Source organism: Bufo bufo, chromosome 3, assembly GCF_905171765.1.
Source record: "Bufo bufo chromosome 3, aBufBuf1.1, whole genome shotgun sequence".
Classification (NCBI taxonomy): Eukaryota; Metazoa; Chordata; class Amphibia; order Anura; family Bufonidae; genus Bufo; species Bufo bufo.
Window position 1 is genome coordinate 454,539,033 of NC_053391.1, and position 23,854 is coordinate 454,562,886.

Genomic DNA, 23,854 nt, shown 5'->3' on the forward strand with positions numbered 1-23,854 from the left:
GGTCCACGTTACAGATGGCGTTGCGCAGTGCACACTTGATTTTATCGGACACTTGTTTGTGCAGGGAAGGCACAGCTCTCTTGGAGAAGTAGTGGCGGCTGGGAACAACATACTGTGGGACAGCAAGTGACATGAGCTGTTTGAAGCTTTGTGTGTCCACCAGCCTAAATGACAGCATTTCATAGGCCAGTAGTTTAGAAATGCTGGCATTCAGGGCCAGGGATCGAAGGTGGCTAGGTGGGAATTTACGCTTTCTCTCAAATGTTTGTGAGATGGAGAGATGAACGCTGCCGTGTGACATGGTTGAGATGCTTGGTGACGCAGGTGGTGGTGTTGGTGGTACATCCCATGTTTTCTGGGCGGCAGGTGCCAACGTTCCTCCAGAGGCGGAGGAAGAGGCCGAGGCGGCGGCAGCAGCAGCAGAAGAGGCCGAGGCGGCGGCAGCAGCAGAAGAGGCCGAGGGGGCAGCAGCAGAAGAGGTAGCAGGGGGAGCCTGAGTGACTTCCTTGTTTTTAAGGTGCTTACTCCACTGCAGTTCATGCTTTGCATGCAGGTGCCTGGTCATGCAGGTTGTGCTAAGGTTCAGAACGTTAATGCCTCGCTTCAGGCTCTGATGGCACAGCGTGCAAACCACTCGGGTCTTGTCGTCAGCACATTGTTTGAAGAAGTGCCATGCCAGGGAACTCCTTGAAGCTGCCTTTGGGGTGCTCGGTCCCAGATGGCGGCGGTCAGTAGCAGGCGGAGTCTCTTGGCGGCGGGTGTTCTGATTTTGCACACTGCTCCCTCTTTTGCTACGCTGTTGGCTCGGTCTCACCACTGCCTCTTCCTCCGAACTGTGAAAGTCAGTGGCACGACCTTCATTCCATGTGGGGTCTAGGACCTCATGGTCCCCTGCATCGTCTTCCACCCAGTCTTGATCCCTGACCTCCTGTTCATTCTGCACACTGCAGAAAGACGCAGCAGTTGGCACCTGTGTTTCATCATCATCAGAGACGTGCTGAGGTGGTATTCCCATGTCCTCATCATCAGGAAAAATAAGTGGTTGTGCGTTAGTGCATTCTATCTCTTCCACCCCTGGGGAAGGGCTAGGTGGATGCCCTTGGAAAACCCTGGCAGCAGAGTCTTCAAACAGCATAAGAGACTGCTGCATAACTTGAGGCTCAGACAGTTTCCCTGATATGCATGGGGGTGATGTGACAGACCGATGGGCTTGGTTTTCATGCGCCATCTGTGCGCTTTCTGCAAAAGACTGGGTGGGAGATGATGTGAACGTGCTGGATCCACTGTCGGCCACCCAATTGACTAATGCCTGTACCTGCTCAGGCCTTACCATCCTTAGAACGGCATTGGGCCCCACCAAATATCGCTGTAAATTCTGCTGGCTACTGGGACCTGAGGTAGTTGGTTCACTAGGACGTGTGGCTGTGGCAGAACGGCCACGTCCTCTCCCAGCACCAGAGGGTCCACTAACACCACCACGACCATGTCCACGTCTGCGTCCCTTATTAGATGTTTTCCTCATTGTTCCCGTTCACCACAATTTTGAGAATGGCAAATTTGGGAATGCTTTTTCAACCCAGAAAAAAAAGTGTGCTTTTACGGTCAATACAAATAACTTGACCAGCTACAACAGTGCAGATTTGGTTGAATAGAGATGTGAGACCTGTTTTTTTTTGCGCTGTGTGACAACTATAGGTTTAATCACAGAATCACACTTCTATCAGCACGCTAGCGTGTGTCTTAGGTTTTTCTGAATGACACTATCAATACCTTCAATGTAAGATTTTCTTTTTGGGATAGATTTCAAGTAGGCCTCAAATACCAGAAACTAGTTATTTTGAGAATGGCAAATTTGGGAATGCTTTTTCAACCCAGAACAAAAAGTCTGCTTTTACGGTCACTACAAATAACTTGACCAGCTACAAAAGTGCAGATTTGGTTGAATAGAAATGTCAGGTCTATTTTTTAGGCGCTGGGTGACAGGCTCAACTTGCCCCTGATGTAATATATGGCCAAAAAATAACCACACTGTTGATGGTTAAATGCACTTGGGTGACACAGGCTCAGCCTGCACCAGATGTAGTATATGGCCAAAAAATAATCAGACTGTTGATGGTTAAATGCACTTGGGTGACACAGGCTCAGCCTGCACCAGATGTAGTATATGGCCAAAAAATAATCAGACTGTTGATGGTTAAATGCACTTGGGTGACACAGGCTCAGCCTGCAGCTGATGTAGGATATAGCACAAAATAACCACACTATCGATGGTTAAATACACTTGGGTGACACAGGCTCAGCCTGCAGCTGATGTAGTATATGGCCAAAAAATAATCAGACTGTTGATGGTTAAATGCACTTCGGTGACACAGGCTCAGCCTGCAGCTGATGTAGGATATAGCACAAAATAACCACACTATCGATGGTTAAATACACTTGGTGATAGCTCGTGCTGGCGCACCACAAGTCACAAAATGGCCGATCACCCCAGAAAAAAAGTGATCTAAAAACGCTCTGGGCAGCCTCAAAAAAGTGAGCAAGTCAATAATAGCACTTCAATGATCCACAGCTGCAGATCGATCACAGAATGAAGTCTTTTGGAGGAGTTAATCTGCCTAATCTCGCCCTAACGTCGCAGCTGCAACCTCTCCCTATACTGATCATAGCAGAGTGACGTGCGGCGCTACGTGACTCCAGCTTAAATAGAGGCTGGGTCACATGGTGCACTGGCCAATCACAGCCATGCCAATAGTAGGCATGGCTGTGATGGCCTCTTGGGCCAAGTAGTATGACGCTTGTTGATTGGCTGCTTTGCAGCCTTTCAAAAAGCGCCAAGAAAGCGCCGAACACCGAACCCGAACTTTTACGAAAATGTTCGGGTTCGGGTCCGTGTCACGGACACCCCAAAATTCGGTACGAACCCGAACTATACAGTTCGGGTTCGCTCATCCCTATGAACGTGCTGGATCCACTGTCGGCCACCCAATTTACTAATGCCTGTACCTGCTCAGGCCTTACCATCCTTTGAACGGCATTGGGCCCCACAAAATATCACTGTAAATTCTGCTGGCTACTGGGACCTGAGGTAGTTGGTTCACTAGGACGTGTGGCTGTGGCAGAACGGCCACGTCCTCCCCCAGCACCAGAGGGTCCACTAACACCACCACGACCATGTCCGCGTCCGCGTCGCTTACTAGATGTTTTCCTCATTGTTACCGTTCACCACAATAAGAAAAATATTATTTGGGCCAATGTATTGAATTAAAATTCAGGCCTTTTTTTACAGACACCTAACACTAAGTCTATCTGGCTATCTATTTAGGTACCGTATTACACTAATACACGCACACCAGTAATGACAGATTTGGATGAATATAAATGTGAGGCCTATTTTTTAGGCGCTGGGTGACAGGTATACGTTTAATCACAGAATTAGACTTGGATCTACACTGTAGCGTGTGTGTTAAGTTTTTGAGAATTACCCTATCAGCACCTTGAATCTAATATACCCTTTTAGGGATAGATTTAAAGTAGGTTTGATACAGCAGAAACCACTAATTTTGAGAATTGCAAATTTGGGAATTGTTTTTCAACCCAGAACAAAAACTGTGCTTTGACGGTCACTAAAAATAACTTGACCAGCTAAAGCAGTAATGACAGATTTGGATTAATATAAAATGTGAGGCCTATTTTTTAGGCGCTGGGTGACAGGCTCAACTTGCCCCTGATGTAGTATATGGCCAAAAAATAACCACACTATTGATGGTTAAATGCACTTGATGAAAGCTTGACCCTGATGTAGGATATAGCAAAAAATAACCACACTATTGATGGTTAAATGCACTTGGGTGACAAGGTCAGCTTGCCCCTGATGTAGTATATGGCCAAAAAATAACCACACTATTGATGGTTAAATGCACTTGATGAAAGCTTGACCCTGATGTAGGATATAGCAAAAAACAACCACACTATTGATGGTTAAATGTACTTGGTGGCAGCTGGTGCTGGCGCACAAGCAAGCCACAAAATGGCCGCCGATCACCCCAGAAAAAAGTGACTGAAAAACGCTCTGGGCACCCTAAAAACACTGAGCAATTGAATAGCAGCAGTTCAATGATCCACAGCTGTAGATCGATCACTGAATGAAGTCTTTTGGAGGAGTTAATCACTGCCTAATCTCGCCCTAACGTCGCAGCTGCAACCTCTCCCTACACTTGTATCAGCAGAGTGACGTGCAGCACTACGTGACCCAAGCTTATATAGAGGCTGGGTCACATGCTGCACTGGCCAATCACAGCCATGCCAATAGTAGGCAAGGCTGTGATGGCCTCTTGGGGCAAGTAGTATGACGCTTGTTGATTGGCTGCTTTGCAGCCTTTCAAAAAGCGCCAAGAAAGCGCCGAACACCGAACCCGGACTTTTACGAAAATGTTCGGGTCCGTGTCACGGACACCCCAAAATAAGAATTTCATTTATTTGCCTAATTTTCCATTTTAACCCAATTTTTTCCACTAACAAAGCAAGGGTTAACAGCCAAACAAGACTGTATCTTTATTGCCCTGACTCTGCCGTTTACAGAAACACCCCATATGTGGCCGTAAACTACTGTACGGCCACACGGCGGGGCGTAGAGGGAAAGGTGCGCCGTATGGTTTTTCTAAGTCAGATTTTGCTGGACTAATTTTTAGACACCATGTCCCATTTGAAGCCCCCCTGATGCACCCCTAGAGTAGAAACTCCAAAAAAGTGACCCCATTTTAGAAACTACGGGATAGGTTGGCAGTTTTGTTGGTACTAGTTTAGGGTACATATGATTTTTGGTTGCTCTATATTACACTTTTTGTGCGGCAAGGTAACAAGAAATAACTTTTTTGGCACTTATTTTTTTGTTATTTACAACATTCATCTGACAGGTTAGATCATGTGGTAATTTTATAGAGCAGGTTGTCACGGACGTGGCGATACCTATTATGTATGCAATTTTATTTATTTATGTAAGTTTTAAACAATGATTTCATTTTTAAAACAAAAAAAAATGTTTTAGTGTCTCCATAGTCTAAGAGCCATCGTTTTTTCAGTTTTTGGGCGATTATTTTAAGTAGGGTCTCATTTTTTGCGGGATGAGATGATGGTTTTATTGGCACTATTTTGGGGTGCATATGACTTTTTGATCGCTTGCTATTACACTTTTTGTGAAGTAAGATGACAAAAAATGGCTTTTTTTACACCGTTTTTATTTTTATTTTTTTACGGTGGTCATCTGAGGGGTTAGGTCAAGTGATAATTTTATAGATCCGGTCGATACGGACGCGTTGATACCTAATATGTATACTTTTTTTAAATTTATTTAAGTTTTACACAATGATTTCATTTTTGAAACAAAAAAAAAATCATGTTTTAGTGTTTCCATAGTTTTTTCAGTTTTTGGGCGATTATCTTGGGTAGGGTATGATTTTTGAGGGAGGAGATGACGGTTTGATTGGTACTATTTTGGCGTACATGCGACTTTTTTGATCACTTTTATTACCTTTTTTGGGAAGTAAGGTGGGCAAAATTTCAATTTTCTCATTTATTTTTATGGCGTTCACCGTGCGGGGAAAGTAACATGATCGTTTTATAGATCAGGTCGTTACGGACGCGGCGATACCCAATATGTGTAGTGTATTTAATTTTTTTATTTTTTATTCAGTGATATGTTTTTTTTTAATCTTAACTTTTTCCACTTTTATTTACATTTTTTTGACCCAGACCCACTTGGTTCTTGAAGATCCAGTGAGTCTGATGTCTGTATAATACAGTACAGTACACTATATAGGGTACTGTACTGTATTTTACTTACACTTTAAAATGCCCGAAATAAAGTTTTATTAACCCCCCCTCAGGTGCGAGTAAGCGACAGAACCTTCAGCGTTATTTGGTCGGGCCTAATGAATGGTGAGGCCAGAACAAGTTCAGGCGATAGTAGATTGGGTTGCTGACAGTGCCTCCAGTTCCTTCACATTGTCTCCGACTCAGTCTTCTGCTGAAAGATCAGAGTTGGCACCTGCAGCCGATGTCCATCAGTCTTTCACCTCACCCCCTTGCAAATCAGCCAAGCAGTCTGAGCCCCAAGTCATGCAGCAGTCTCTTCTGCTTTTTGATGACTCTGCTAGCAGGGTTTCCCAGGGCCACGCACATAGCCCTGCCCCAGAAGTGGAAGAGATTGAGTGCACCGATGCCCAACCACTTATGTTTCAAGATGAGTACATGGGAGGACCACCGCAGCACGTCTCGGATGATTATGACGAAACACAGGTGCCAACTGCTGTTGCTTTCGAAAGTGTGCAGACCGACAAGGAGGGCAGGGGTGAAGACTGAGTGGAAGATGATGTGGAGGACGATTAAGTCCTCGACCCCACATGGAATTAAGGTAATGCGAGTAACCGGTGTAGTTCGGAGGAAGAGGTGGTGGTCGTACAGAGCCACCAGCAGAGCAGAAGAGGGAGCAGGGTGCAAAAGCGGAGCGGCCGTCCCCTTGACAGTACGCCTGCTTCTGCCCAATGCAGCAAGGGACCGAGTACACCAAAGCCAGCTCCAAGGAGTTCCCTGGCTTGGCAGTTCTTCAGACAATGTGCTGACAAGACACGTGTGATTTGCACGCTGTGCAATCAGAGCCTGAAGCGAGGCATAAACGTTCTCAACCTGAGCACAACCTGAATGACCAGGCATCTAAGTTCAAAGCACGAGCTGCAGTGAAGTAGACACTTTAAAAACTAAGAAAGGTTTCTGGCTCCTCCTGCTTCATCTTCTGCTGCAGTCTCAGCCTCTTCATCCACCTCTGGAGTGACAGTGGCACCTGCCACCCCGCAATCAGAGGATTTGCCAGCAACACCACCATCTGGGTCACCAAGCATCTCCACAATGTCCCACGGAAGCATTCAGCTCTCCATCTCCCAAACACTGGAGCGGAAGAGGAAGTACCCCCCTACCCACACACGATCCCTGGCCCTAAATGCCAGAATTTCAAAATTACTGCTGTCATTCAGTCTGGTGGAGACGGAGAGTTTTAAAAGACTTATGGTGATTGCTGTCCCACAGTACATCGTGCCCAGCCACCACTACTTTTCCAGGAGAGCCATCCCTTCCGTTCACAACCAAGTGGGGGACAAAATCAGGTGTGCATTGCGCAACGCCATCTGTGGCAAGGTTCACCTAACTACAAATATGTCGACCAGTGAGCACGGTCAGGGACGTTAGATCTCCATAACAGCACACTGGGTAAATGCAGTGGCGGCTGGCCCTGAGGCAGATAGGAGTTTGACGCATGTCCTTCCACCACTGAGGATTGCAGGGCGCTTCAGTTTGCCTCCTGTTGCTTCCTCCTCCTTCTCCGCTTCCTTATCCTCTACCGCCTCCTCATCCGGTCAGATTAACACCTTCACCACCAACTTCAGCACAGCCAGGGGTAAATGACAGCAGGCAGTTTTAAAACTTATATGTTTGTCGGACAAACCCCATACCATCTGACAAAAGCTTTACGGATGCTCAAAATACTGTTTTTTCCTTTGTTTTTGTTTTATGTTCTCCTGACTGATCAGAAGAATGAAAACAAACAGTGATGTTAACCCAGACTCACTTGCCACTACTATTGCCCCCCCCCCCCCCCACTCTGTCATCTGGCCATTTTTTCATAGTTACTGCCACTGCTAATGCTGTCACCACTTCCCCTTTCTGTCATGGGGCAATTATTGGCATGGTTACTGCCACTACTGCTGCCGCCATCATCCCCATTCTGTCATGGGGCCACTACTGCCACTGGTGCTACCACAGTCCTCACTCTGTCATGGGGCCACTACTTGAATCTTAGGGGCACTGCATGGTTTAGTCCACAGCTATAAATTAGATCTGACACTTATTGACCTGCAATACTGACGTAATTACACAGCTAACAGAAGTGATTAGCTATGAATCTTGGTGCCCTGCACAGTGATGTAGAGGACGATAAATTACAACTGTGAGTAATACTGATGGCTCAGTACCTACAGAAAGGATTAACTATGAATGTGGGTGCAGTAGAACGTAATGCATAGCGTTGAGCGTGAATATTCAAATCGCTAATTTTAATTTAGAATATCGCCACTTAGAGAATTTGCGAATATATTTAGAATATAGTCCTATATATTCGTATTCGCGAATAGTGTTGAATATTCAAATTGCGACTTTATTGCAAATATATTACATTGCCGATTCTCGAATTTGCGAATTTATGGCGAATATTTTCGGCCAAAAATTTGCAAAATATCACAAATTTGAATATTGCCTATGGCGCTCATCACCAGTAATGCACACAGCGATACATTCCCCCTGCACTGTGGGATGCATATCATTAGGCAGAGTGGCCTGGTTATACTAGATTTATGACTACTTAATTCGGAACTAATCGAATTTCTAAGAACTTTAGCGAATTGTCTCATCTTTAGTTGTGTTAATGGGACCTAATGCAGCATTTCCCATGATGATTCTGGCTTTGCTCAGATAGATAGGACAAGGTTTTATCACACTGCACTCTCGGACTTTCAGCAAGTGGTAAATCAGTGACACAAAACTTCTGTCCCCTACCTCACACTGCAGAGTCTCAGGGTATGACTACGTGATGCAAATTCAGTCTGGCTCCTTGTTTCCGGCTTGTGAGGTTTCTTCCTAACAGCTTTTACAAGCAGGTTGCAGAGGAGAGCAATGTGAAGCTGCATCTCATAGAAATACGCTGGAGAGTCTGTACTCAGCACACACATAATATAGACAGTGTATTATGGATATTTAGAACTCTGTAGCTAATTATTGTATGCTCTCACCTACTATATCGCTGCTTTCTTAGAGTCCTGCTCATTTCTGCCCTATCTATGCATTGGGAGACATGCAGAGGAGCAAGGAGGATGGGGCTTGGTGGGGGAGGTGTCTGAGAGCTGTCAGGAGGGGTTAGATACGGTAGATGCTTATGTGATCCTATAGTTCACATAAAGTCAACCATGCTTCTTTAAAACTAAAGCTTCTAACTGGCATTGCATTGTTTTAAAGGGAATCTGTCGCCAGCTACCTCCATATCAAATTGCATAAATGCATAGCTATGGCTCATCTGATTAAAACACTGTTTTTGTTTTGTTGATCTGAGGCCCCATTTCAGAGTTATGGAAGAGTTATACTTTTTCTTAATATGCAAATTAGGTCTTTGGTGCAATAAGGTTGTCGCCATTGTATCTGTTGCACTCAGGTTCCACACATTTGTGTGATCATCTTTCCCCAGGCAATTAAAGTAGAGAGGGACGGGTTAGCCAAAGAAATGAGTGGAGCTTAGGTGCAACAAGGCAATGGTGACACTCATTGCCCCAAATGCCTAATTTGCATATTAGGAAAAGTATAAAGCAAGAACAGAGCCTCTGAACAACAAAAGAAAAACAGTGTTGTAAATCAGGCGAACCACAGCTGTGTGTCTATGCAAACAGTTTGATAGGGAGGTCGCTAGTGTGAGATTTCCTTTAACCCCTTCTACCCCAGATCTGTTTTCACCTACCTGCCCAGGCTTTTTTTGAAACATTAGTTTTATTTTATGTTTATACCATCAAGTATACATAAGGCAACATGTGATTTGACACTTGTTGCTTTATGTGGCAATAACTTTGGAATGGTTTAACTTATCTAAAGGATTCTGAGACGGTTTTCTGGTGACACATTGTACTTCACGTTAGCAGTTAATTTGGGTCCAATTTTTTTTTCCCTTTATTAAAAAAAAAAAAATTTACAGAAAACTTTGAACAATTCACAATTTTCTAAATTAGAATTTCTCTTTTATGAGGTATTACTATATGTCTTAAAATAGTTGTTAATAAACATTCCCCATACCGTATGGCTACGTTATCTTGACATTAGGTAAAAATAATTCAAAATTTTTTTTTAGGACTTTTGAATTTTAGAAGCAGTTTTTAAGATTTTTGAGAAAATGTTCTACAAGAATTAAAGCAAAATGGAGGTGAAATTTAAAATAAATTTTTTTGCAGATATTTTATGTTAATCACTTTCTTGCAACACAGCAAAAGATAACAGCCAAATAAACACTATTAATACTCTTAGGGCTAATGTACACAAAGATATTTTCTTTCCGCGTCCGTTCCATTTTTTTGAGGACTGTATGCAGAAGCATTCATTGCAATAGGTCCACAAAAAAAATGGAAGTTACTCCGCATTTTCATTCCGTTTCCATATGTTCGTATGTCTGTTCTGCAGAAGAATGAAACATGTCCTATTGTCTGTATTCCGGACAAGCATAGGACTGTTCTATTAGGGGCCAGCTGTTCCATTTCACAAAATACGGAATGCACACGGACATCATCCGTATTTTTGGCGGACCGCAAAAGACATACAGGCGTGTGCATGAGCCCTTATTCTGCATTTTGCAAAAATACGCCATATGAGGTCGTAAACTGCTCTTTGGGCATGTGGCAGTGGTCAAAAGGGAACAAGTGTAGATTTTATTGACATGGTTTTTGGGTGGCATGTTGTATTTGAAGAGACCCTTATGTACCCCTACAGTGGAATCCCCAAAAAGTAACCCATTTTGGAAACTACACCTCTCAATGAATATAGTAAGGGGTGTACTGAGAACTTTGAATCCATAGGCCTTTTACAGAATTTAAAAACACTTGGCTATGAAAATGAACAATTTCATTTCTTCCAATTGTTGCTTTAGCCTCAAATTTGTAATTTTCACAATGGCTAACATGGGAAAAATCACCCCATAATTTGTTAGTCAATTTCTCCTGAACACGGCAACACCCCATATACGGTCGTACACTGCTGTAGGGGCACACTGCAGGACTCAGAAGAGAAAAAGTGCCATATGGCTTTTGCAGTGCAGATTTTGATGGATGGCCACTAGTGTTGAGCGAACCCGAACTGCAGCAAAAGTTCGGGATCGAGTTCACTGTTCCGGCATTTAAAAAAGCTTATTGAAAGGCTGCAGGGCAGCCAATCAACAAGCTTTTAAGCTGTGGGCACTTAGAAGCCATAACAGCCATGCCTACTAATGACATGGCTGTGATTGGCCGATGCATCATGTCACCCAGCCTCTATACAAGCTGGATCACGTGTAGCACCGCCCAACAGCTCTGAGTAGTGCAGGGACAGGAAGCAGGCAGCTGAAGTGAGTGTGTTAGGAATTTCATATGGCTATTTATTCTGTGGCTGACCCACAGTGATTTTTTTGTGGGTGCTACACACCAGCTTTCCACCCCTGACACAGAAAAATAATAATTAATCTGGCTTTTAATTCTGTGGGTGACCTATAGTGATTTTTTTGTGGGTGCAATGCACCATCTTTATACCCCTGACACAAAAATATAATAGTTAATCCATCTGTTAGTTCGGTAGGTGACATAGACCCATTTTTTGTGTGAGGTACACCTGCACTGCATCCGTGACAGGGAAATTAATATAGTTAATCCATCTGTTAGTTCGGTGGGTGACCTTAAAGAATGAGCAGAGCATCAAATAAGGGACATGGCCCTGGTTGTGGTGCTGCTGGTGTTGGCGGAGCTCCTGTTGCAAGGAGAGGACGTGGTTGATCTGTGCCAGCTACACGCCCAAATGAAACACCTTACTCTGGTGCACGTAAGCGACAGAACGTTAAGCGTTATTTTGTAGGCCCGAATACCGGTGGCTGAATGGTGAGGCAAAAACAAGTAGAGGCGGTAGTATATTGGGAGGCTGATAGTGCCTCCAGTTCCTTAACATAGTCTCCCAACTGTTCCACTGCTGGAATTACAGAGTTGGCACCAGCAGCCCATGAGCATTTGTCTTTCACCTCACTCTCTTGCAAATCAGCCAAGCAGTCTGAGCCCCAAGTCTTGCAGAAGTCTCTTGTGCTTTTTGATGACTCTGATGGCAGGGATTCCGTGGGCCATCCACCTAGCCCTGCCCCAGAAGTGGAAGAGATTGAGTGCACCGACGTCTCTGATGATGATGAAAAACAGGTGCCAACTGTTGAAGCTTTCTGCAGTGTGCAGACTGGCAAGGAGGGCAGGGGTGAAGAGTGGGTGGAAGATGATGTGGAGGATGCAGAGGTCCTCGACCCCACATGAAATTAAGGTCATGCGAATGACGTGTGCAGTTCAGGGAAAGAGGGGGTGATCACACAGTGCCAGCCGCACAGCAAAAGAGGGAGCAGGGTGCGAAAGCATAGTGGCCATCCCCTAGCCAGTACGACTGCTACTGTCCACCGCACCCAGGAACTGAGCACACTAAAGTCAGCTCCAAGAAGTTCCCTGGCATGGCAGTTCTTCAGACAATGTGCTGACAAGACGCGAGTGGTTTGCACGCTGTGCAATCGGAGCTTGAAGCGAGGCATAAATGTTCTAAACCTGAGCACCACCTGCATGACCAGGCATCTAAATGCAAAGCACAAGCTGCAGTGGAGTACACACCTCAAAAAACACAAAAAAGATATCAGGCTCCTCCTGCTCCCTCTTCTGCTGCAGTATCTGCCTCTTCCTCCCCCTCTCGAGTGACAGTGGCACCTGCCACACCACAAACAGGATGTGGCAGCAACACCACCACAGTCACCAAGAATCTCTACACTGTCCCATGGAAGTGTTCAGCTGTCCATCCCCCAAACACTGGAGAGAAAGAGGAAGTACCCATCCGAGATCCCTGGCCCTGAGTGGCACCATTCAAAATTCCTGGCCTTTGAAATGCTGTCATTCCGTCTGGTGGGGACGAAGACTTTTAAAAACCTTATGGCGTTGGCTGTCCCACAGTACGTGGTTCCCAGCCTCCACTACTTTTTCAAGAGAGCCATCCCTGCCCTGTACAACCAAGTGGCAGACAAAATCAGGTGTGTACTGCTTAACGCCATCTGTGGGAAGGTCCACATAACCACCGATACGTGGACCAGTAACCATAGACAGGGACTTTATATCTCCCTAACTGCACATTGGGTAAATGCAGTGGCGGCTGGGCCCAAGATGTATAGCAGTTTGGCGCATGTCCTTCCGCCACCAAGGATTGCAGGACATTTCTTGTTGCCTCCTGCTGCCTCCTCCTCCTACCCCACTTCCTCCTCCTCATCCAGTCAGCACCACCAACTTCAGCACAGCCACGGGGAAACTACAGCAGGCTGTTTTGAAACTTATCTGCCTGGGGGAAAAACCTCACCCCGCGCAGCAGCTGTGGACGGGCATGGAACAACAGATCGATGAGTGGTTGGTGCCACTGAGCCTCAAGCCCGGCCTGGTGGTGTGTGGTAATGGGCAAAATCTCGTAGCAGCTCTGGGCCTAGCCGGTTTGACGCACATCCCTTGCCTGGTGCATGTGCTGAATTTGGTGGTGCAGAGGTTCCCGAAAAATTACGCCGATATGTCAGAGCTGCTGCAGAAAGCGCGGGCCGTCTGCAGAGGAGGAGGCGGCGGAGGAGGAGGATGATGAGGAGGAGGAACCATGTTAACAGCAGGGTGGCACCCAAAGCAGCTCATGGGCATCACTGGAGCATGGCTGGGGGGATACAGAGGACACAGACGATACACCTCCCACAAAAGACAGCTTGTCGTTGCCTCTGGGCAGCCTGGCAGACATGAGCGACTACATGCTGCAGTACCTGCGCAACAACTATCGAGTTGCCCACATTCTAACCAGTGCTGGTTACTGGGTGGCCACACTACTGGATCCCCGCTACAAGGACAACGTGACATCCTTAATTCCATCACTGGAACATAATCGGAAGATGCACGAGTACAAGCGCACGCTGGTAGACACGCTGCTGATGGCATTCCCACCCGACTCCAGGGGTTCAGTGGAAGCACAAGGCGATGGCAGATGAGGAGGAAAAAGTAACCAATGCAGCTATGTCACCGCTAGCACCTAAGAAGGGAGGGTTAGCATGGCCAAAATGTGGAAAAGCTTTGTCAGCACGCCACAACAACCAGCACCACCAGCTAATATGGAACGTCTTAGCAGAAGGCAGCATTTCAGCAACATGATGGAACAGTACATATTTACACGCCTACACGTACTGACTGATGGGTCTGCCCCATTCAATTTCTGGGTCTCCAAATTGGACACATGGCTTGAGCTTGCCCTTTACGCATTGGAGGTGCTGGCGTATCCGAACGTGTGTTTAGCACGGTGGGGGGGGGGGGGGGTGATCACAGACAAGCACAGTTGCCTGTCCACAGCCAATGTGGACAAGCTCACGTTCATTGAAATAAACCAGGCATGGATCCCACAGGACTTGTCCGTACTGTGACACAGTGAGGGGTTGTGTCTGGCAAGGCAGGTATTTTCCTCCCAGCATCTGCGGCTGGGCTGGTTTCCAGCCAGGTGAGGTCAAATACCAGAGTTTAAGTGCTGATCTGGGTTTTGGCAGCACATGGCTGTCCTTAAATAGCCAGCTGGGCTCAGCAGAGATGTCTCTGTTTTTGGGATCTGAGGCTTTGTGCCATGCTGGAGGGCTGAGAGCCGCATGCTGGGGAAATAGGCCCCCTAAAGCCTGATATGCAATATGAAATTTCCATTGTGTGTGAATTAACACCAAGACTCCAAAGTTACGTGCTATTTTGTGCAATTGCCTCAAGTGTGAATAAACACTGACGTTTTGAGTTAATAACTTGGATTTTGCCGCTGTACTGCGCCCGCTTACCCTATCTACCAGAGCGAAACCCCACAGTACCTTGTGCTGAATAGTATACCAGCCGCACCCAGCTATTGTAATACTCCAGCACACTTTCTCTTTGCATTCTCTTTTCCATTTCCCAATGTTTTGAGGCCTTCCCAAATTTATATAAAAATAAAAAAAAACAGGCTTGGCTATCTCCTCCTCCACCGCCGCTTCCACCTACACCACCACTTCTACCTCCTCCTTAACCTCCTACTCCACTTTGACCTCCGCCTCCTAGTTCAAGATTATTTTTTTTTTATTTTTTTTATATTCTATGTTATTTTAAGTCATTTCCCCATCCACATTTGTTTGCAGAGCAATTGTCCTGCTCTTACCCCCATTTTGCTTCCTTTTGCAGCCCTCCAGCCCTTACTATGACTATTTTACTGCCATATTAGTGCACCAAAGTTCGGGTCCCTTTGACTTCAATGGGGTTTGGGTTCGGGTTCCGAACCCGAACTTTGACCCGAAGTTCGGCCGAACCCGGCATACCCGAACATCCAGGGGTCTGCTCATCTCTAATGGTCACCATGTAGATATTGAATGGTCTTTTTGATCACTCGATATTACGTATTTTGCAAGGTGAGGTGACAATAAAATGACTGTTCTGGCACTGTTTTTATTTATTTTACAGAATTGACTTGAAGTAGATCATGTGATATTATTTATAGAGCAGGTTGTTATAGATGCAGCGATACCGAATATGTCTATTTTTTATTTTTGTTTTTACACAGTAAAAGCATTTTTGAAAAGCAATCATGATTTTTATCTGTTACCACTTTCTGAAAGCCATTTTTTTTTTAATGTGATTATCTTAAGTAGGGTCTCATTTTGCGGGATGTGATTATAGTTTGATTAGTACCATTTTGGGATACATTCAACTTTTTGATCACTTGGAATTACACATTTTGTGATACAAGCTGACCAAAAAATGGGCGTTCACAGTGTGGATTATGTGATATTTTGATAGTCATTTAATGCGGATGTGGTGATCCCTAATATGTCTATTTTTCTTTTTTCCTATTTCTTAGAATTTTAGACCTCATTTACATGACAGTTGTTTGGGTCTGCATCCAAGCCACATTTTTGAAAATAGTTTTTTTTACGCATAATTTTTTATTATGCAAAACACTTTTTTTTGTCAACTTTTGGGGGTCTGATCCTTTCTACAATGCATTACAATACATGTGTATTGTAATGCATTGACTGTCAGTGTATTACCAGTTTAATACACTGACAGCCTGCCTATGACATCTAGGGGGCTGGATCTAATAGGCTTCCATAGAAGGCAAGCCCTGATGCCTATGGAAGGCAATAAGCTGCATTTACAGCCATTGAGTCCCCGTTACCGCAGCGTGGGGACCCAATGGATGCACTGCAAGCCCCGTTCATGCCGGCATATACAGCAGGAGTTTAGCTGTCCGTTTCTGCACTCGCCCAGAGCACCATACATGTATGGTGCAGGGGCTTAAGTCAAGTCCAGCAGCGCGGTAAATGTAAGGCACTGGTCGTCTATGTGTTGAGACTTATAGTAACAGTTTGTACAGCTGAAAAAAGTAATCTGTCCCATCCAGTTCAGCCTGTTATCCTGCAAGTTGATCTAGAGGAAGGCAAAAAAAACTGAGGTAGAAGCCAATTTTCCTTAATTTAGCAGGAAAAAATTCCTCCCCGACTCCAATCAGGCAGTCAGAATTCACCTCCCTGGATCAAGAACCATCTCTAGAAATCTAATAACTAGTGATGAGCGGCATAGTCAATATCTTTTGCAAATTTTTAGCTGAATATTCACCATAAATAAGTAAATTCGAAAATTCGCGATTGCAAAAATTGCAAATGTAATATCCACGTATTGTGCATGCAATTTCATTACCTATAACATATAACAAACAATCACACTAAAGCTATTTGACAAAAGACTGGTATGTCCAAGCCAACAACCTATCCATGAGACCTGTACAGACAGCATACCTTACAATGGCAGCCTTGTGCACTATGGGACATTCAAGACCAGCTCTCTATCCACATAGACTTGAGAGCCAGTGAGCTTCAAAGTTGATTAACTTTTGTTGGATGGCTTGGGGGGACCTGCGCACCTAGATTATCATCATTAGGGTGACAAAAATTATTTTAAAAAATTTGGATGTCAGCTAACTCTTCTTTCACTGCTTTGGAGGGCTGCATACAATTTTTCAGTTTTCTAATTGTCCTAACATCTATATTCAATAACCTTTCTATACTGTTTTGTCATGTAAACTAATTTACATAAACTTGGGCATATGGGAAAAACATGCAAATTGGCAGAATTGCCTGGTTTTTCAGCTAAAACACTATTTGCATGTCATTCCCATATGCCTAGGTTTATGCAAATGAGTTTACATGAAAACAGTATAGAAAGGTTATTGAATATAAATGTTAGGACAATTAGAAAAATGAAAATTTTATGCAGCCCTCCTAAGCAGTGAGAGAAGAGTTAGCTGGCATCCCCAAAAAAATTTACCAATTTTTGTGACCCTAATGATAATGTTCTAGGTGTTCAGGTCACCCAAGCCATCCAACAAATATCGAGCAACTTTTTTTTGTGGCTGCATTTTTATTTTTGAGTACATGGCCACTCTTAGCTGGTCAAATACAGCTTTTTTGATGTTTGGCGTTTTTGCTCCTCCCTGAAGAAACACTCTTTTAAATGACAATTGGAAGGTTATTATTTTGTGGTCACTATTGCCCAGGTGTCCCCCAACCTGCACATCTGTTGGTCTGTCAGGTCTATTGGTTTCCTTTATGAGATCTACAGCTTTCACTTTCCCAGTCTATATCTGGGAAGTTGACGTCCCCCATAATAACCTCATTATGATTTCTCGCCTCATCCATTTCCCTTAGTAGTAGATTTTCTGTGGACTCTGGTATATTAGGTGGCTTATAACAAGCTACTATCAGTATTTTATTATTGTTTTGCTTACATGTATTTCTACACACAGGGACCCTGCATGTTCAGTTTCCTGACTTATATCTTATCGGAGCATGGGCTTTAGATCTAGCTTCTGTCATTAGTATGCATACAATTAAGAGTTTTTTGTATATTTTTTAACCCTATGCCTTTCCTTATAAACTATTCTAGTCCCTTTTTCCATTCCTCCCCCAATTTCATTACCTTGCTCCAGTTATCTTCACTGTCTTCCCCTCCTATAATGTAATTATCCTTCCAGAGTCCCTAGTTTAACCCCTTCAGGACCGGGCTCATTTTCACCTTAAGGACCAGGCCATTTTTTGGAAATCTGACCAGTGTCACTTTAAGTGCTAATAACTTTAAAACGCTTTGACTTATCCAGGCCATTCTGAGATTGTTTTTTCGTCACATATTGTACTTCATGACACTGGTAAAATGAAGTCAAAAAAATTTTTTTTTTTGCACAAAAAAATACCTAATTTACCAAAAATTTGGAAAAATTTCCAAATTTCAAAGTTTCAGTTTCTCTACTTCTGTAATACATAGTAATACCCCAAAAAATGGTGATGACTTTACATTCCCCATATGTCTACTTCATGCTTGAATTGTTTTGGGAATGATATTTTATTTTTTGGGGATGTTATAAGGCTTAGTTTAGAAGCAAATCTTGAAATTTTTCCGAAATTTACAAAAACTCAATTTTTAGGGACCAGTTCAGGTCTGAAGTCACTTTGCGAGGCTTACATAATAGAAACCACCCTAAAATGACCCCATCTAAGAAACTACACCCCTCAAGGTATTCAAATCTGATTTTGCATACATTGTTAACCCTTTAGGTGTTGCACAAGAGTTATTGGCAAATGGGGAGGAAATTTGAGAATTTCATTTTTTTGTCTAATTTTTCATTTTAACCCATTTTTTCCACTAACAAAGCAAGGGTTAACAGCCAAACAAGACTGTATCTTTATTGCCCTGACTCTGCCGTTTACAGAAACACCCAATATGTGGCCGTAAACTACTGTACGGCCACACAGCGGGGCGTAGAGTGAAAGGTGCGCCGTTTAGTTTTTGGAAGGCTGATTTTAATGGACTGGTTTATTTACACCATGTCCCATTTGAAGCCCCCTGATGCACCCCTAGAGTAGAAACTCCCTAAAAGTGACCCCATCTAAGAAACTACACCCCTCAAGGTATTCAAAACTGATTTTACATACGTCATTAACCCTTTAGGTGTTGCACAAGAGTTATTGGCAAATGGAGATGAAATTTGAGAATTTCATTTTTTTGCCTAATTTTCAATTTTAACCCATTTTTTCCACTAACAAAGCAAGGGTTAACCGCCAAACAAGACTGTATCTTTATTGCCCTGACTCTGATGTTCACAGAAACACCCCATATGTGGCCGTAAACTACTGTATGGCCACACAGCGGGGCGTAGAGTGAAAGGTGCGCCGTTTGGTTTCTGGAGGGCTAATTTTGCTGGACTGTTTTTTTTACACCATGTCCCATTTGAAGCCCCCTTGATGCACCCCTAGAGTAGAAACTCCATAAAAGTGACCCCATCTAAGAAACTACACCCCTCAAGGTATTCAAAACTGATTTTACAAACGTTGTTAACCCTTTAGGTGTTCCACAAGAATAAATGGAAAATAGAGATTAAATTTCAAAATTTCACTTTTTCTGCAGATTTTCCATTTTAATTTTTTTTTTCCAGTAACAAAGCAAGGGTTAACAGCCAAACAAAACTCTTTATTTATGGCCCTGATTCTGTAGTTTACAGAAACACCCCATATGTGGTCGTAAACTGCTGAATGGCCACACGGCAGGGCGCAGAAGGAAAGGAACACCATATGGTTTCTGGAAGGCAGATTTTGCTGGATTGTTTTTAGACACCATGTCCCATTTAAAGCCCCCTGATGCACCCCTAGGTTAGAAACTCCAAAAAAGTGGCCCCATTTTGGAAACTACGGGATAAGGTGGCAGTTTTGTTGGTGCTATTTTAGGGTACATATGATTTTTGGTTGCTCTATATTACACTTTTTTGTGAGGCAAAGTAACAAAAAATAGAAATTCAGAAATTTCATCTCCATTTGCCATTAACTCTTGTGGAACACTTAAAGGGTTAACAAAGTTTGTAAAATCAGTTTTGAATACCTTGAGGGGTGTAGTTTCCAAAATGGGGTCATTTTTTGGAGTTTATACTCTAGGGGTGCATCGGGGGGGCTTCAAATGGGACATGGTGTCAAAAAAACAGTCCAGCAAAAACTGCCTTCCAAAAACCATATGGCGCTCCTTTCCTTCTGCGCCCTGCCGTGTGGCCATACAGCAGTTTACGACCACATATGGGGCATTTCTATAAACTAAAGAATCAGGGCAATAAATATTGAGTTTTGTTTGGCTGTTAACCCTTGCTTTGTTATGGGAAAAAATGAATTAAAATGGAAAATTTGCCAAAAAATAGCTGTTTTGGCACTGTTTTTATTTTTTATTATTTACAACGTTCATCTGACAGGTTAGATCATGTGCTATTTTTATAGAGCAGGTTCTTACGGACGTGACGATACCTAATATGTATACTTTATTTATTTAGGTTTTACACAATAATATCATTTTTGACACAAAAAAAAAAACATGTTTTAGTGTCTCCATAGTCTGAGAGCCATAGTTTTTTCAGTTTTTTGGCGATTGTCTCAGGTTGGGTATCATTTTTGCGGGATGAGATGACGGTTAGATTGGTACTATTTTGGGGTGCACATGACTTTTTGATCGCTTGCTATTACACTTTTTGTGATGTAAGGTAACAAAAAAAATAGCTTTTTTGACACAGTTTTTATTAAAAAATTTTTACAGTGTTCACCTGAGGGGTTAGGTCATGTGGTATTTTTATAGATCAGGTTCTTACGGACATGGCAATACCTAATATGTCTACCTTTTTATAATTTATCAGGGTTTTACACAATAATATTTTTGAAACAAAAAAAAAAAAATCATGTTTTAGTATCTCCATAGTCTGAGACCCATAGTTTTTTTATTTTTTGGGCCATTGTCTCATGTAAGGGCTCATTTTTTGCGGGATGAGGTGACGGTTTGATTGGTACTTTTTTGGCGTACATGCGACTTTTTTGATCACTTTTATTACCTTTTTTGGGAAGTAAGGTGGGCAAAATTTCAATTTCCTCATAGTTTTTATTTTTTTATTTTTATGGCGTTCACCGTGCGGGGAAAGTAACATGACCGTTTTATAGATCAGGTCGTTACGGACGCGGCGATACCTAATATGTGTAGTGTATTTATTTATTTTTTTATTCAGTGATAAGTGTTTTTTTGAAACTTTACTTTTTTCACTTTTTTTTACTTTTTTTTTGACCCAGACCCACTTGGTTCTTGAAGATCTAGTGGGTCTGATGTCTGTATAATACAGTACAGAACAATATATATTGTACTGCACTGTATTTTACACTTTTAGCATAGATCTGTTCAGCACCATGGACAGCAGGACGCCTGAGAGGCGTCCTGTTGCCATGGGAACCTTCCCCGTCTGCTCAGTACTGGTCAGAACTGCGCAGACGGGGAAGGGTAAGTACAGGGCTGAGGGGGGCTCTCTGGGGGCTCTCTCCCTCTCCCATCGGGGGGCTGCAAAGGCACAGCAGCCCCCCGATGGGAGAGGGAGGGAGCTCCCTGCGCTGTTAACCTTTTCCATACAGCGGTCCGTACGGACCGCTGTATGGAAAGGGTTAAATGGCTGACATCGCATCGCAGATGTCAGCCGTTTATACCAGGGTGCCAGCAATGTGCTGGCACCCTGGTATCCCCACTAGACACCAACGATCCCGCCTGCCGCACCGCCCGCCTCCCGCACCTTACCGCACCTCTGCACCGCCTGCGACACCCCCCCCTGCACCACCCGCCCACATATCATCATTCAGGGGTGCAGGGGGGGTGAAACATCTATTTTGGGCATACTAAAGTTTCTGATCCCCGCGGTCAGGGACCGCGGGGATCAGTAACCGCAGAAAGCGCTACAAACCGCAGGTCTGAATTGACCTGCGGTTTGCAGCGATCGCCGACATGGGGGGGTCACAGGACCCCCCTCGGCATTGACCTAAGGTGCCCGGCTGTGTGTGACAGCCGGGATCTCAGCGCTGTCACCATGTCTGCAGACATGGTGACAGTTTATGCCATGACGTGTATACTCATCATGGCGCGCTAAGTAGCAGTGCGCCATGACGAGTATACTCGTCATAGGCGGGGAATATTTTCACACTTTCTCCTTCTCTGATCGCTTCCCTGACAGGAATTGGGGCGATCAGAGAAGGAGAAGCACATAGTCCCTCCCTAACCCCCCCTTACCTGCCCCGATGCGCTGTGATTGGTCCCTCTGCAGTAATGGACCAATCACAGCGATCGCGGGCGGGTCAGAGCTCCAATACAGCTCCTGCCGGCTTCTCTGGTTGCCTAGCAACCCCAGCATGCCGGCTTCACTGAAGCTTCAGCGCTTCGCTCCCTGCGCTGACAGTGAAACCCGATCACGTACATGCACGTGGGGATGCGGTGAGGCACCACATTCCCCCACGTACATGTACGTGATGTTGCGTGAAGGGGTTAAACACTCCTCCAACCTTCTAACCATGTTCTTCCCCCAAAACAGCTGCAACTTCCCCATTGAGGTGCAGCCCATCCCTACGATAGAGCCTGTAGCTTACAGAGAAGTTTTTCCAGTTCTCCAGGAACCCAAACCCCTCCTTCCTACACCAGTTCTTGAGCCACTTATTAATCTCCCGCCACCTTTTTGGTGTGGCTCGGGGTGCAAATAGTATCTTGGAAAATACTACCTTTGAGGTCCTTGCCCTGAGCTCATGACCTAAATCCCTAAAACCATTTTTAAGGACACTCCACCTTCCTCTAACTTTTTCATTGGTTCCAGTGTGGACCATGACCGCTAAATCCTTGCCAGCCCCTCCCAATAATCTATGAATTAAATTTTCAACATGTCAAGAAAAAAAGTGTCTTGCTGAAGCAGTGCTCTCCCTGAACTGACATCCCTCTGAACTGCCAACCCTGCAAACTTGTTGAGGTGTGTCAGATCAGGGTTAGCCTCCCTTGCACTCTTCTCTCTACCCTGCTTTCTCACTTTCTGATCCATTGTCACTTTCATGATCCTCCATACTATCACCCTCCCCGGCATTTACCCCATAGAGTACCTGCTCAGTGAGCAGCAAACTATTTTCCAAATTGCCAACAATTATCAGTGTCAAAATTTGCTTGTTTAGATACAAGATGTGTGATTACAAAAGGGCAGTTTGCTCACATTTTGAACAAAGATATGCACCCTCTTACGGCTGTTCCAGAACTGCATACATTTGACAAGATGTGCACTTATGGAGATTACATCACATGAAAAAAGAAAAAATACAATAACAGTGCAATGAAATCAACTGACTTAGTGTAGTCCCATCCTAAAGTCTCTAAATCTAAACACACTCAATCTTAAGTCACACACTTGAAATCAAACATGCGAACGCTCACAAACTTGCATTGTTTGTCTGCTTGTCTAGGTGCTGCTCCCAAACAGCTTCAAACCAGACTTTACATCTAAACATTAAGTAAACTTAAACAGTTGCCTATTGATATTTAACATTACATATTTTAAAAATAAAAATGAAGCAAACCTGAAAAATTCCATAAAGGAAAATCCATATCCATGCTGTTCTGCAATACCAGCACACACAACATTTGCAGATGCACCAATCAATGTTCCATTCCCTGCAAGTAGATTACATATTATCAACATATGTTCTTTACCTATTACATTTCTACGTTAAAAACCAGTCCAGGGTAGGAGTACATTTTTACATTGGTATTCAGTGTTCACATAACAAATATGCTTTCTTAATTAAAGCTATGAATAATTACTAAATGTCCATTTGCACGGGACAACAATCAGGAATGAGCATTCCTAGGAACAGGATTTCCAGATAATTGCCCTGTGTAAAGGTACTACCATTCACTCAATGATCAAGCAAATATTCAATGGGTTAAAGTATTGTAGATGGTGGCATCAAAATAATTTTTTCTTTGCAGATGGACATCTTGTAGGGAATCGCTTGTCCCCATACAGTGGAGGTAATTGCTGCATGTAAATGCAATTTTCACCTCCTCTAAAGGTCCCTTCACACAAGCCAACCAAGCAAGCAACTATCAGAAAACAAAATTACTGGGAACAAATGCTT

At 43.9% G+C, this 23,854-nt stretch overlaps 1 protein-coding gene across 1 annotated transcript in view; it reads right to left on the minus strand.

The window, feature by feature from the left end:
• The window catches only part of OCA2 (OCA2 melanosomal transmembrane protein), a 483,235-nt gene that overhangs the window by 41,246 nt on the left and 418,135 nt on the right, over window positions 1-23,854 (minus strand). Inside the window, exon 23 of the mRNA XM_040425133.1 lies at window positions 23,294-23,387. Coding sequence (XP_040281067.1) covers window positions 23,294-23,387 — 94 coding nt within the window. The remainder of the gene's footprint in view (window positions 1-23,293; window positions 23,388-23,854) is intronic.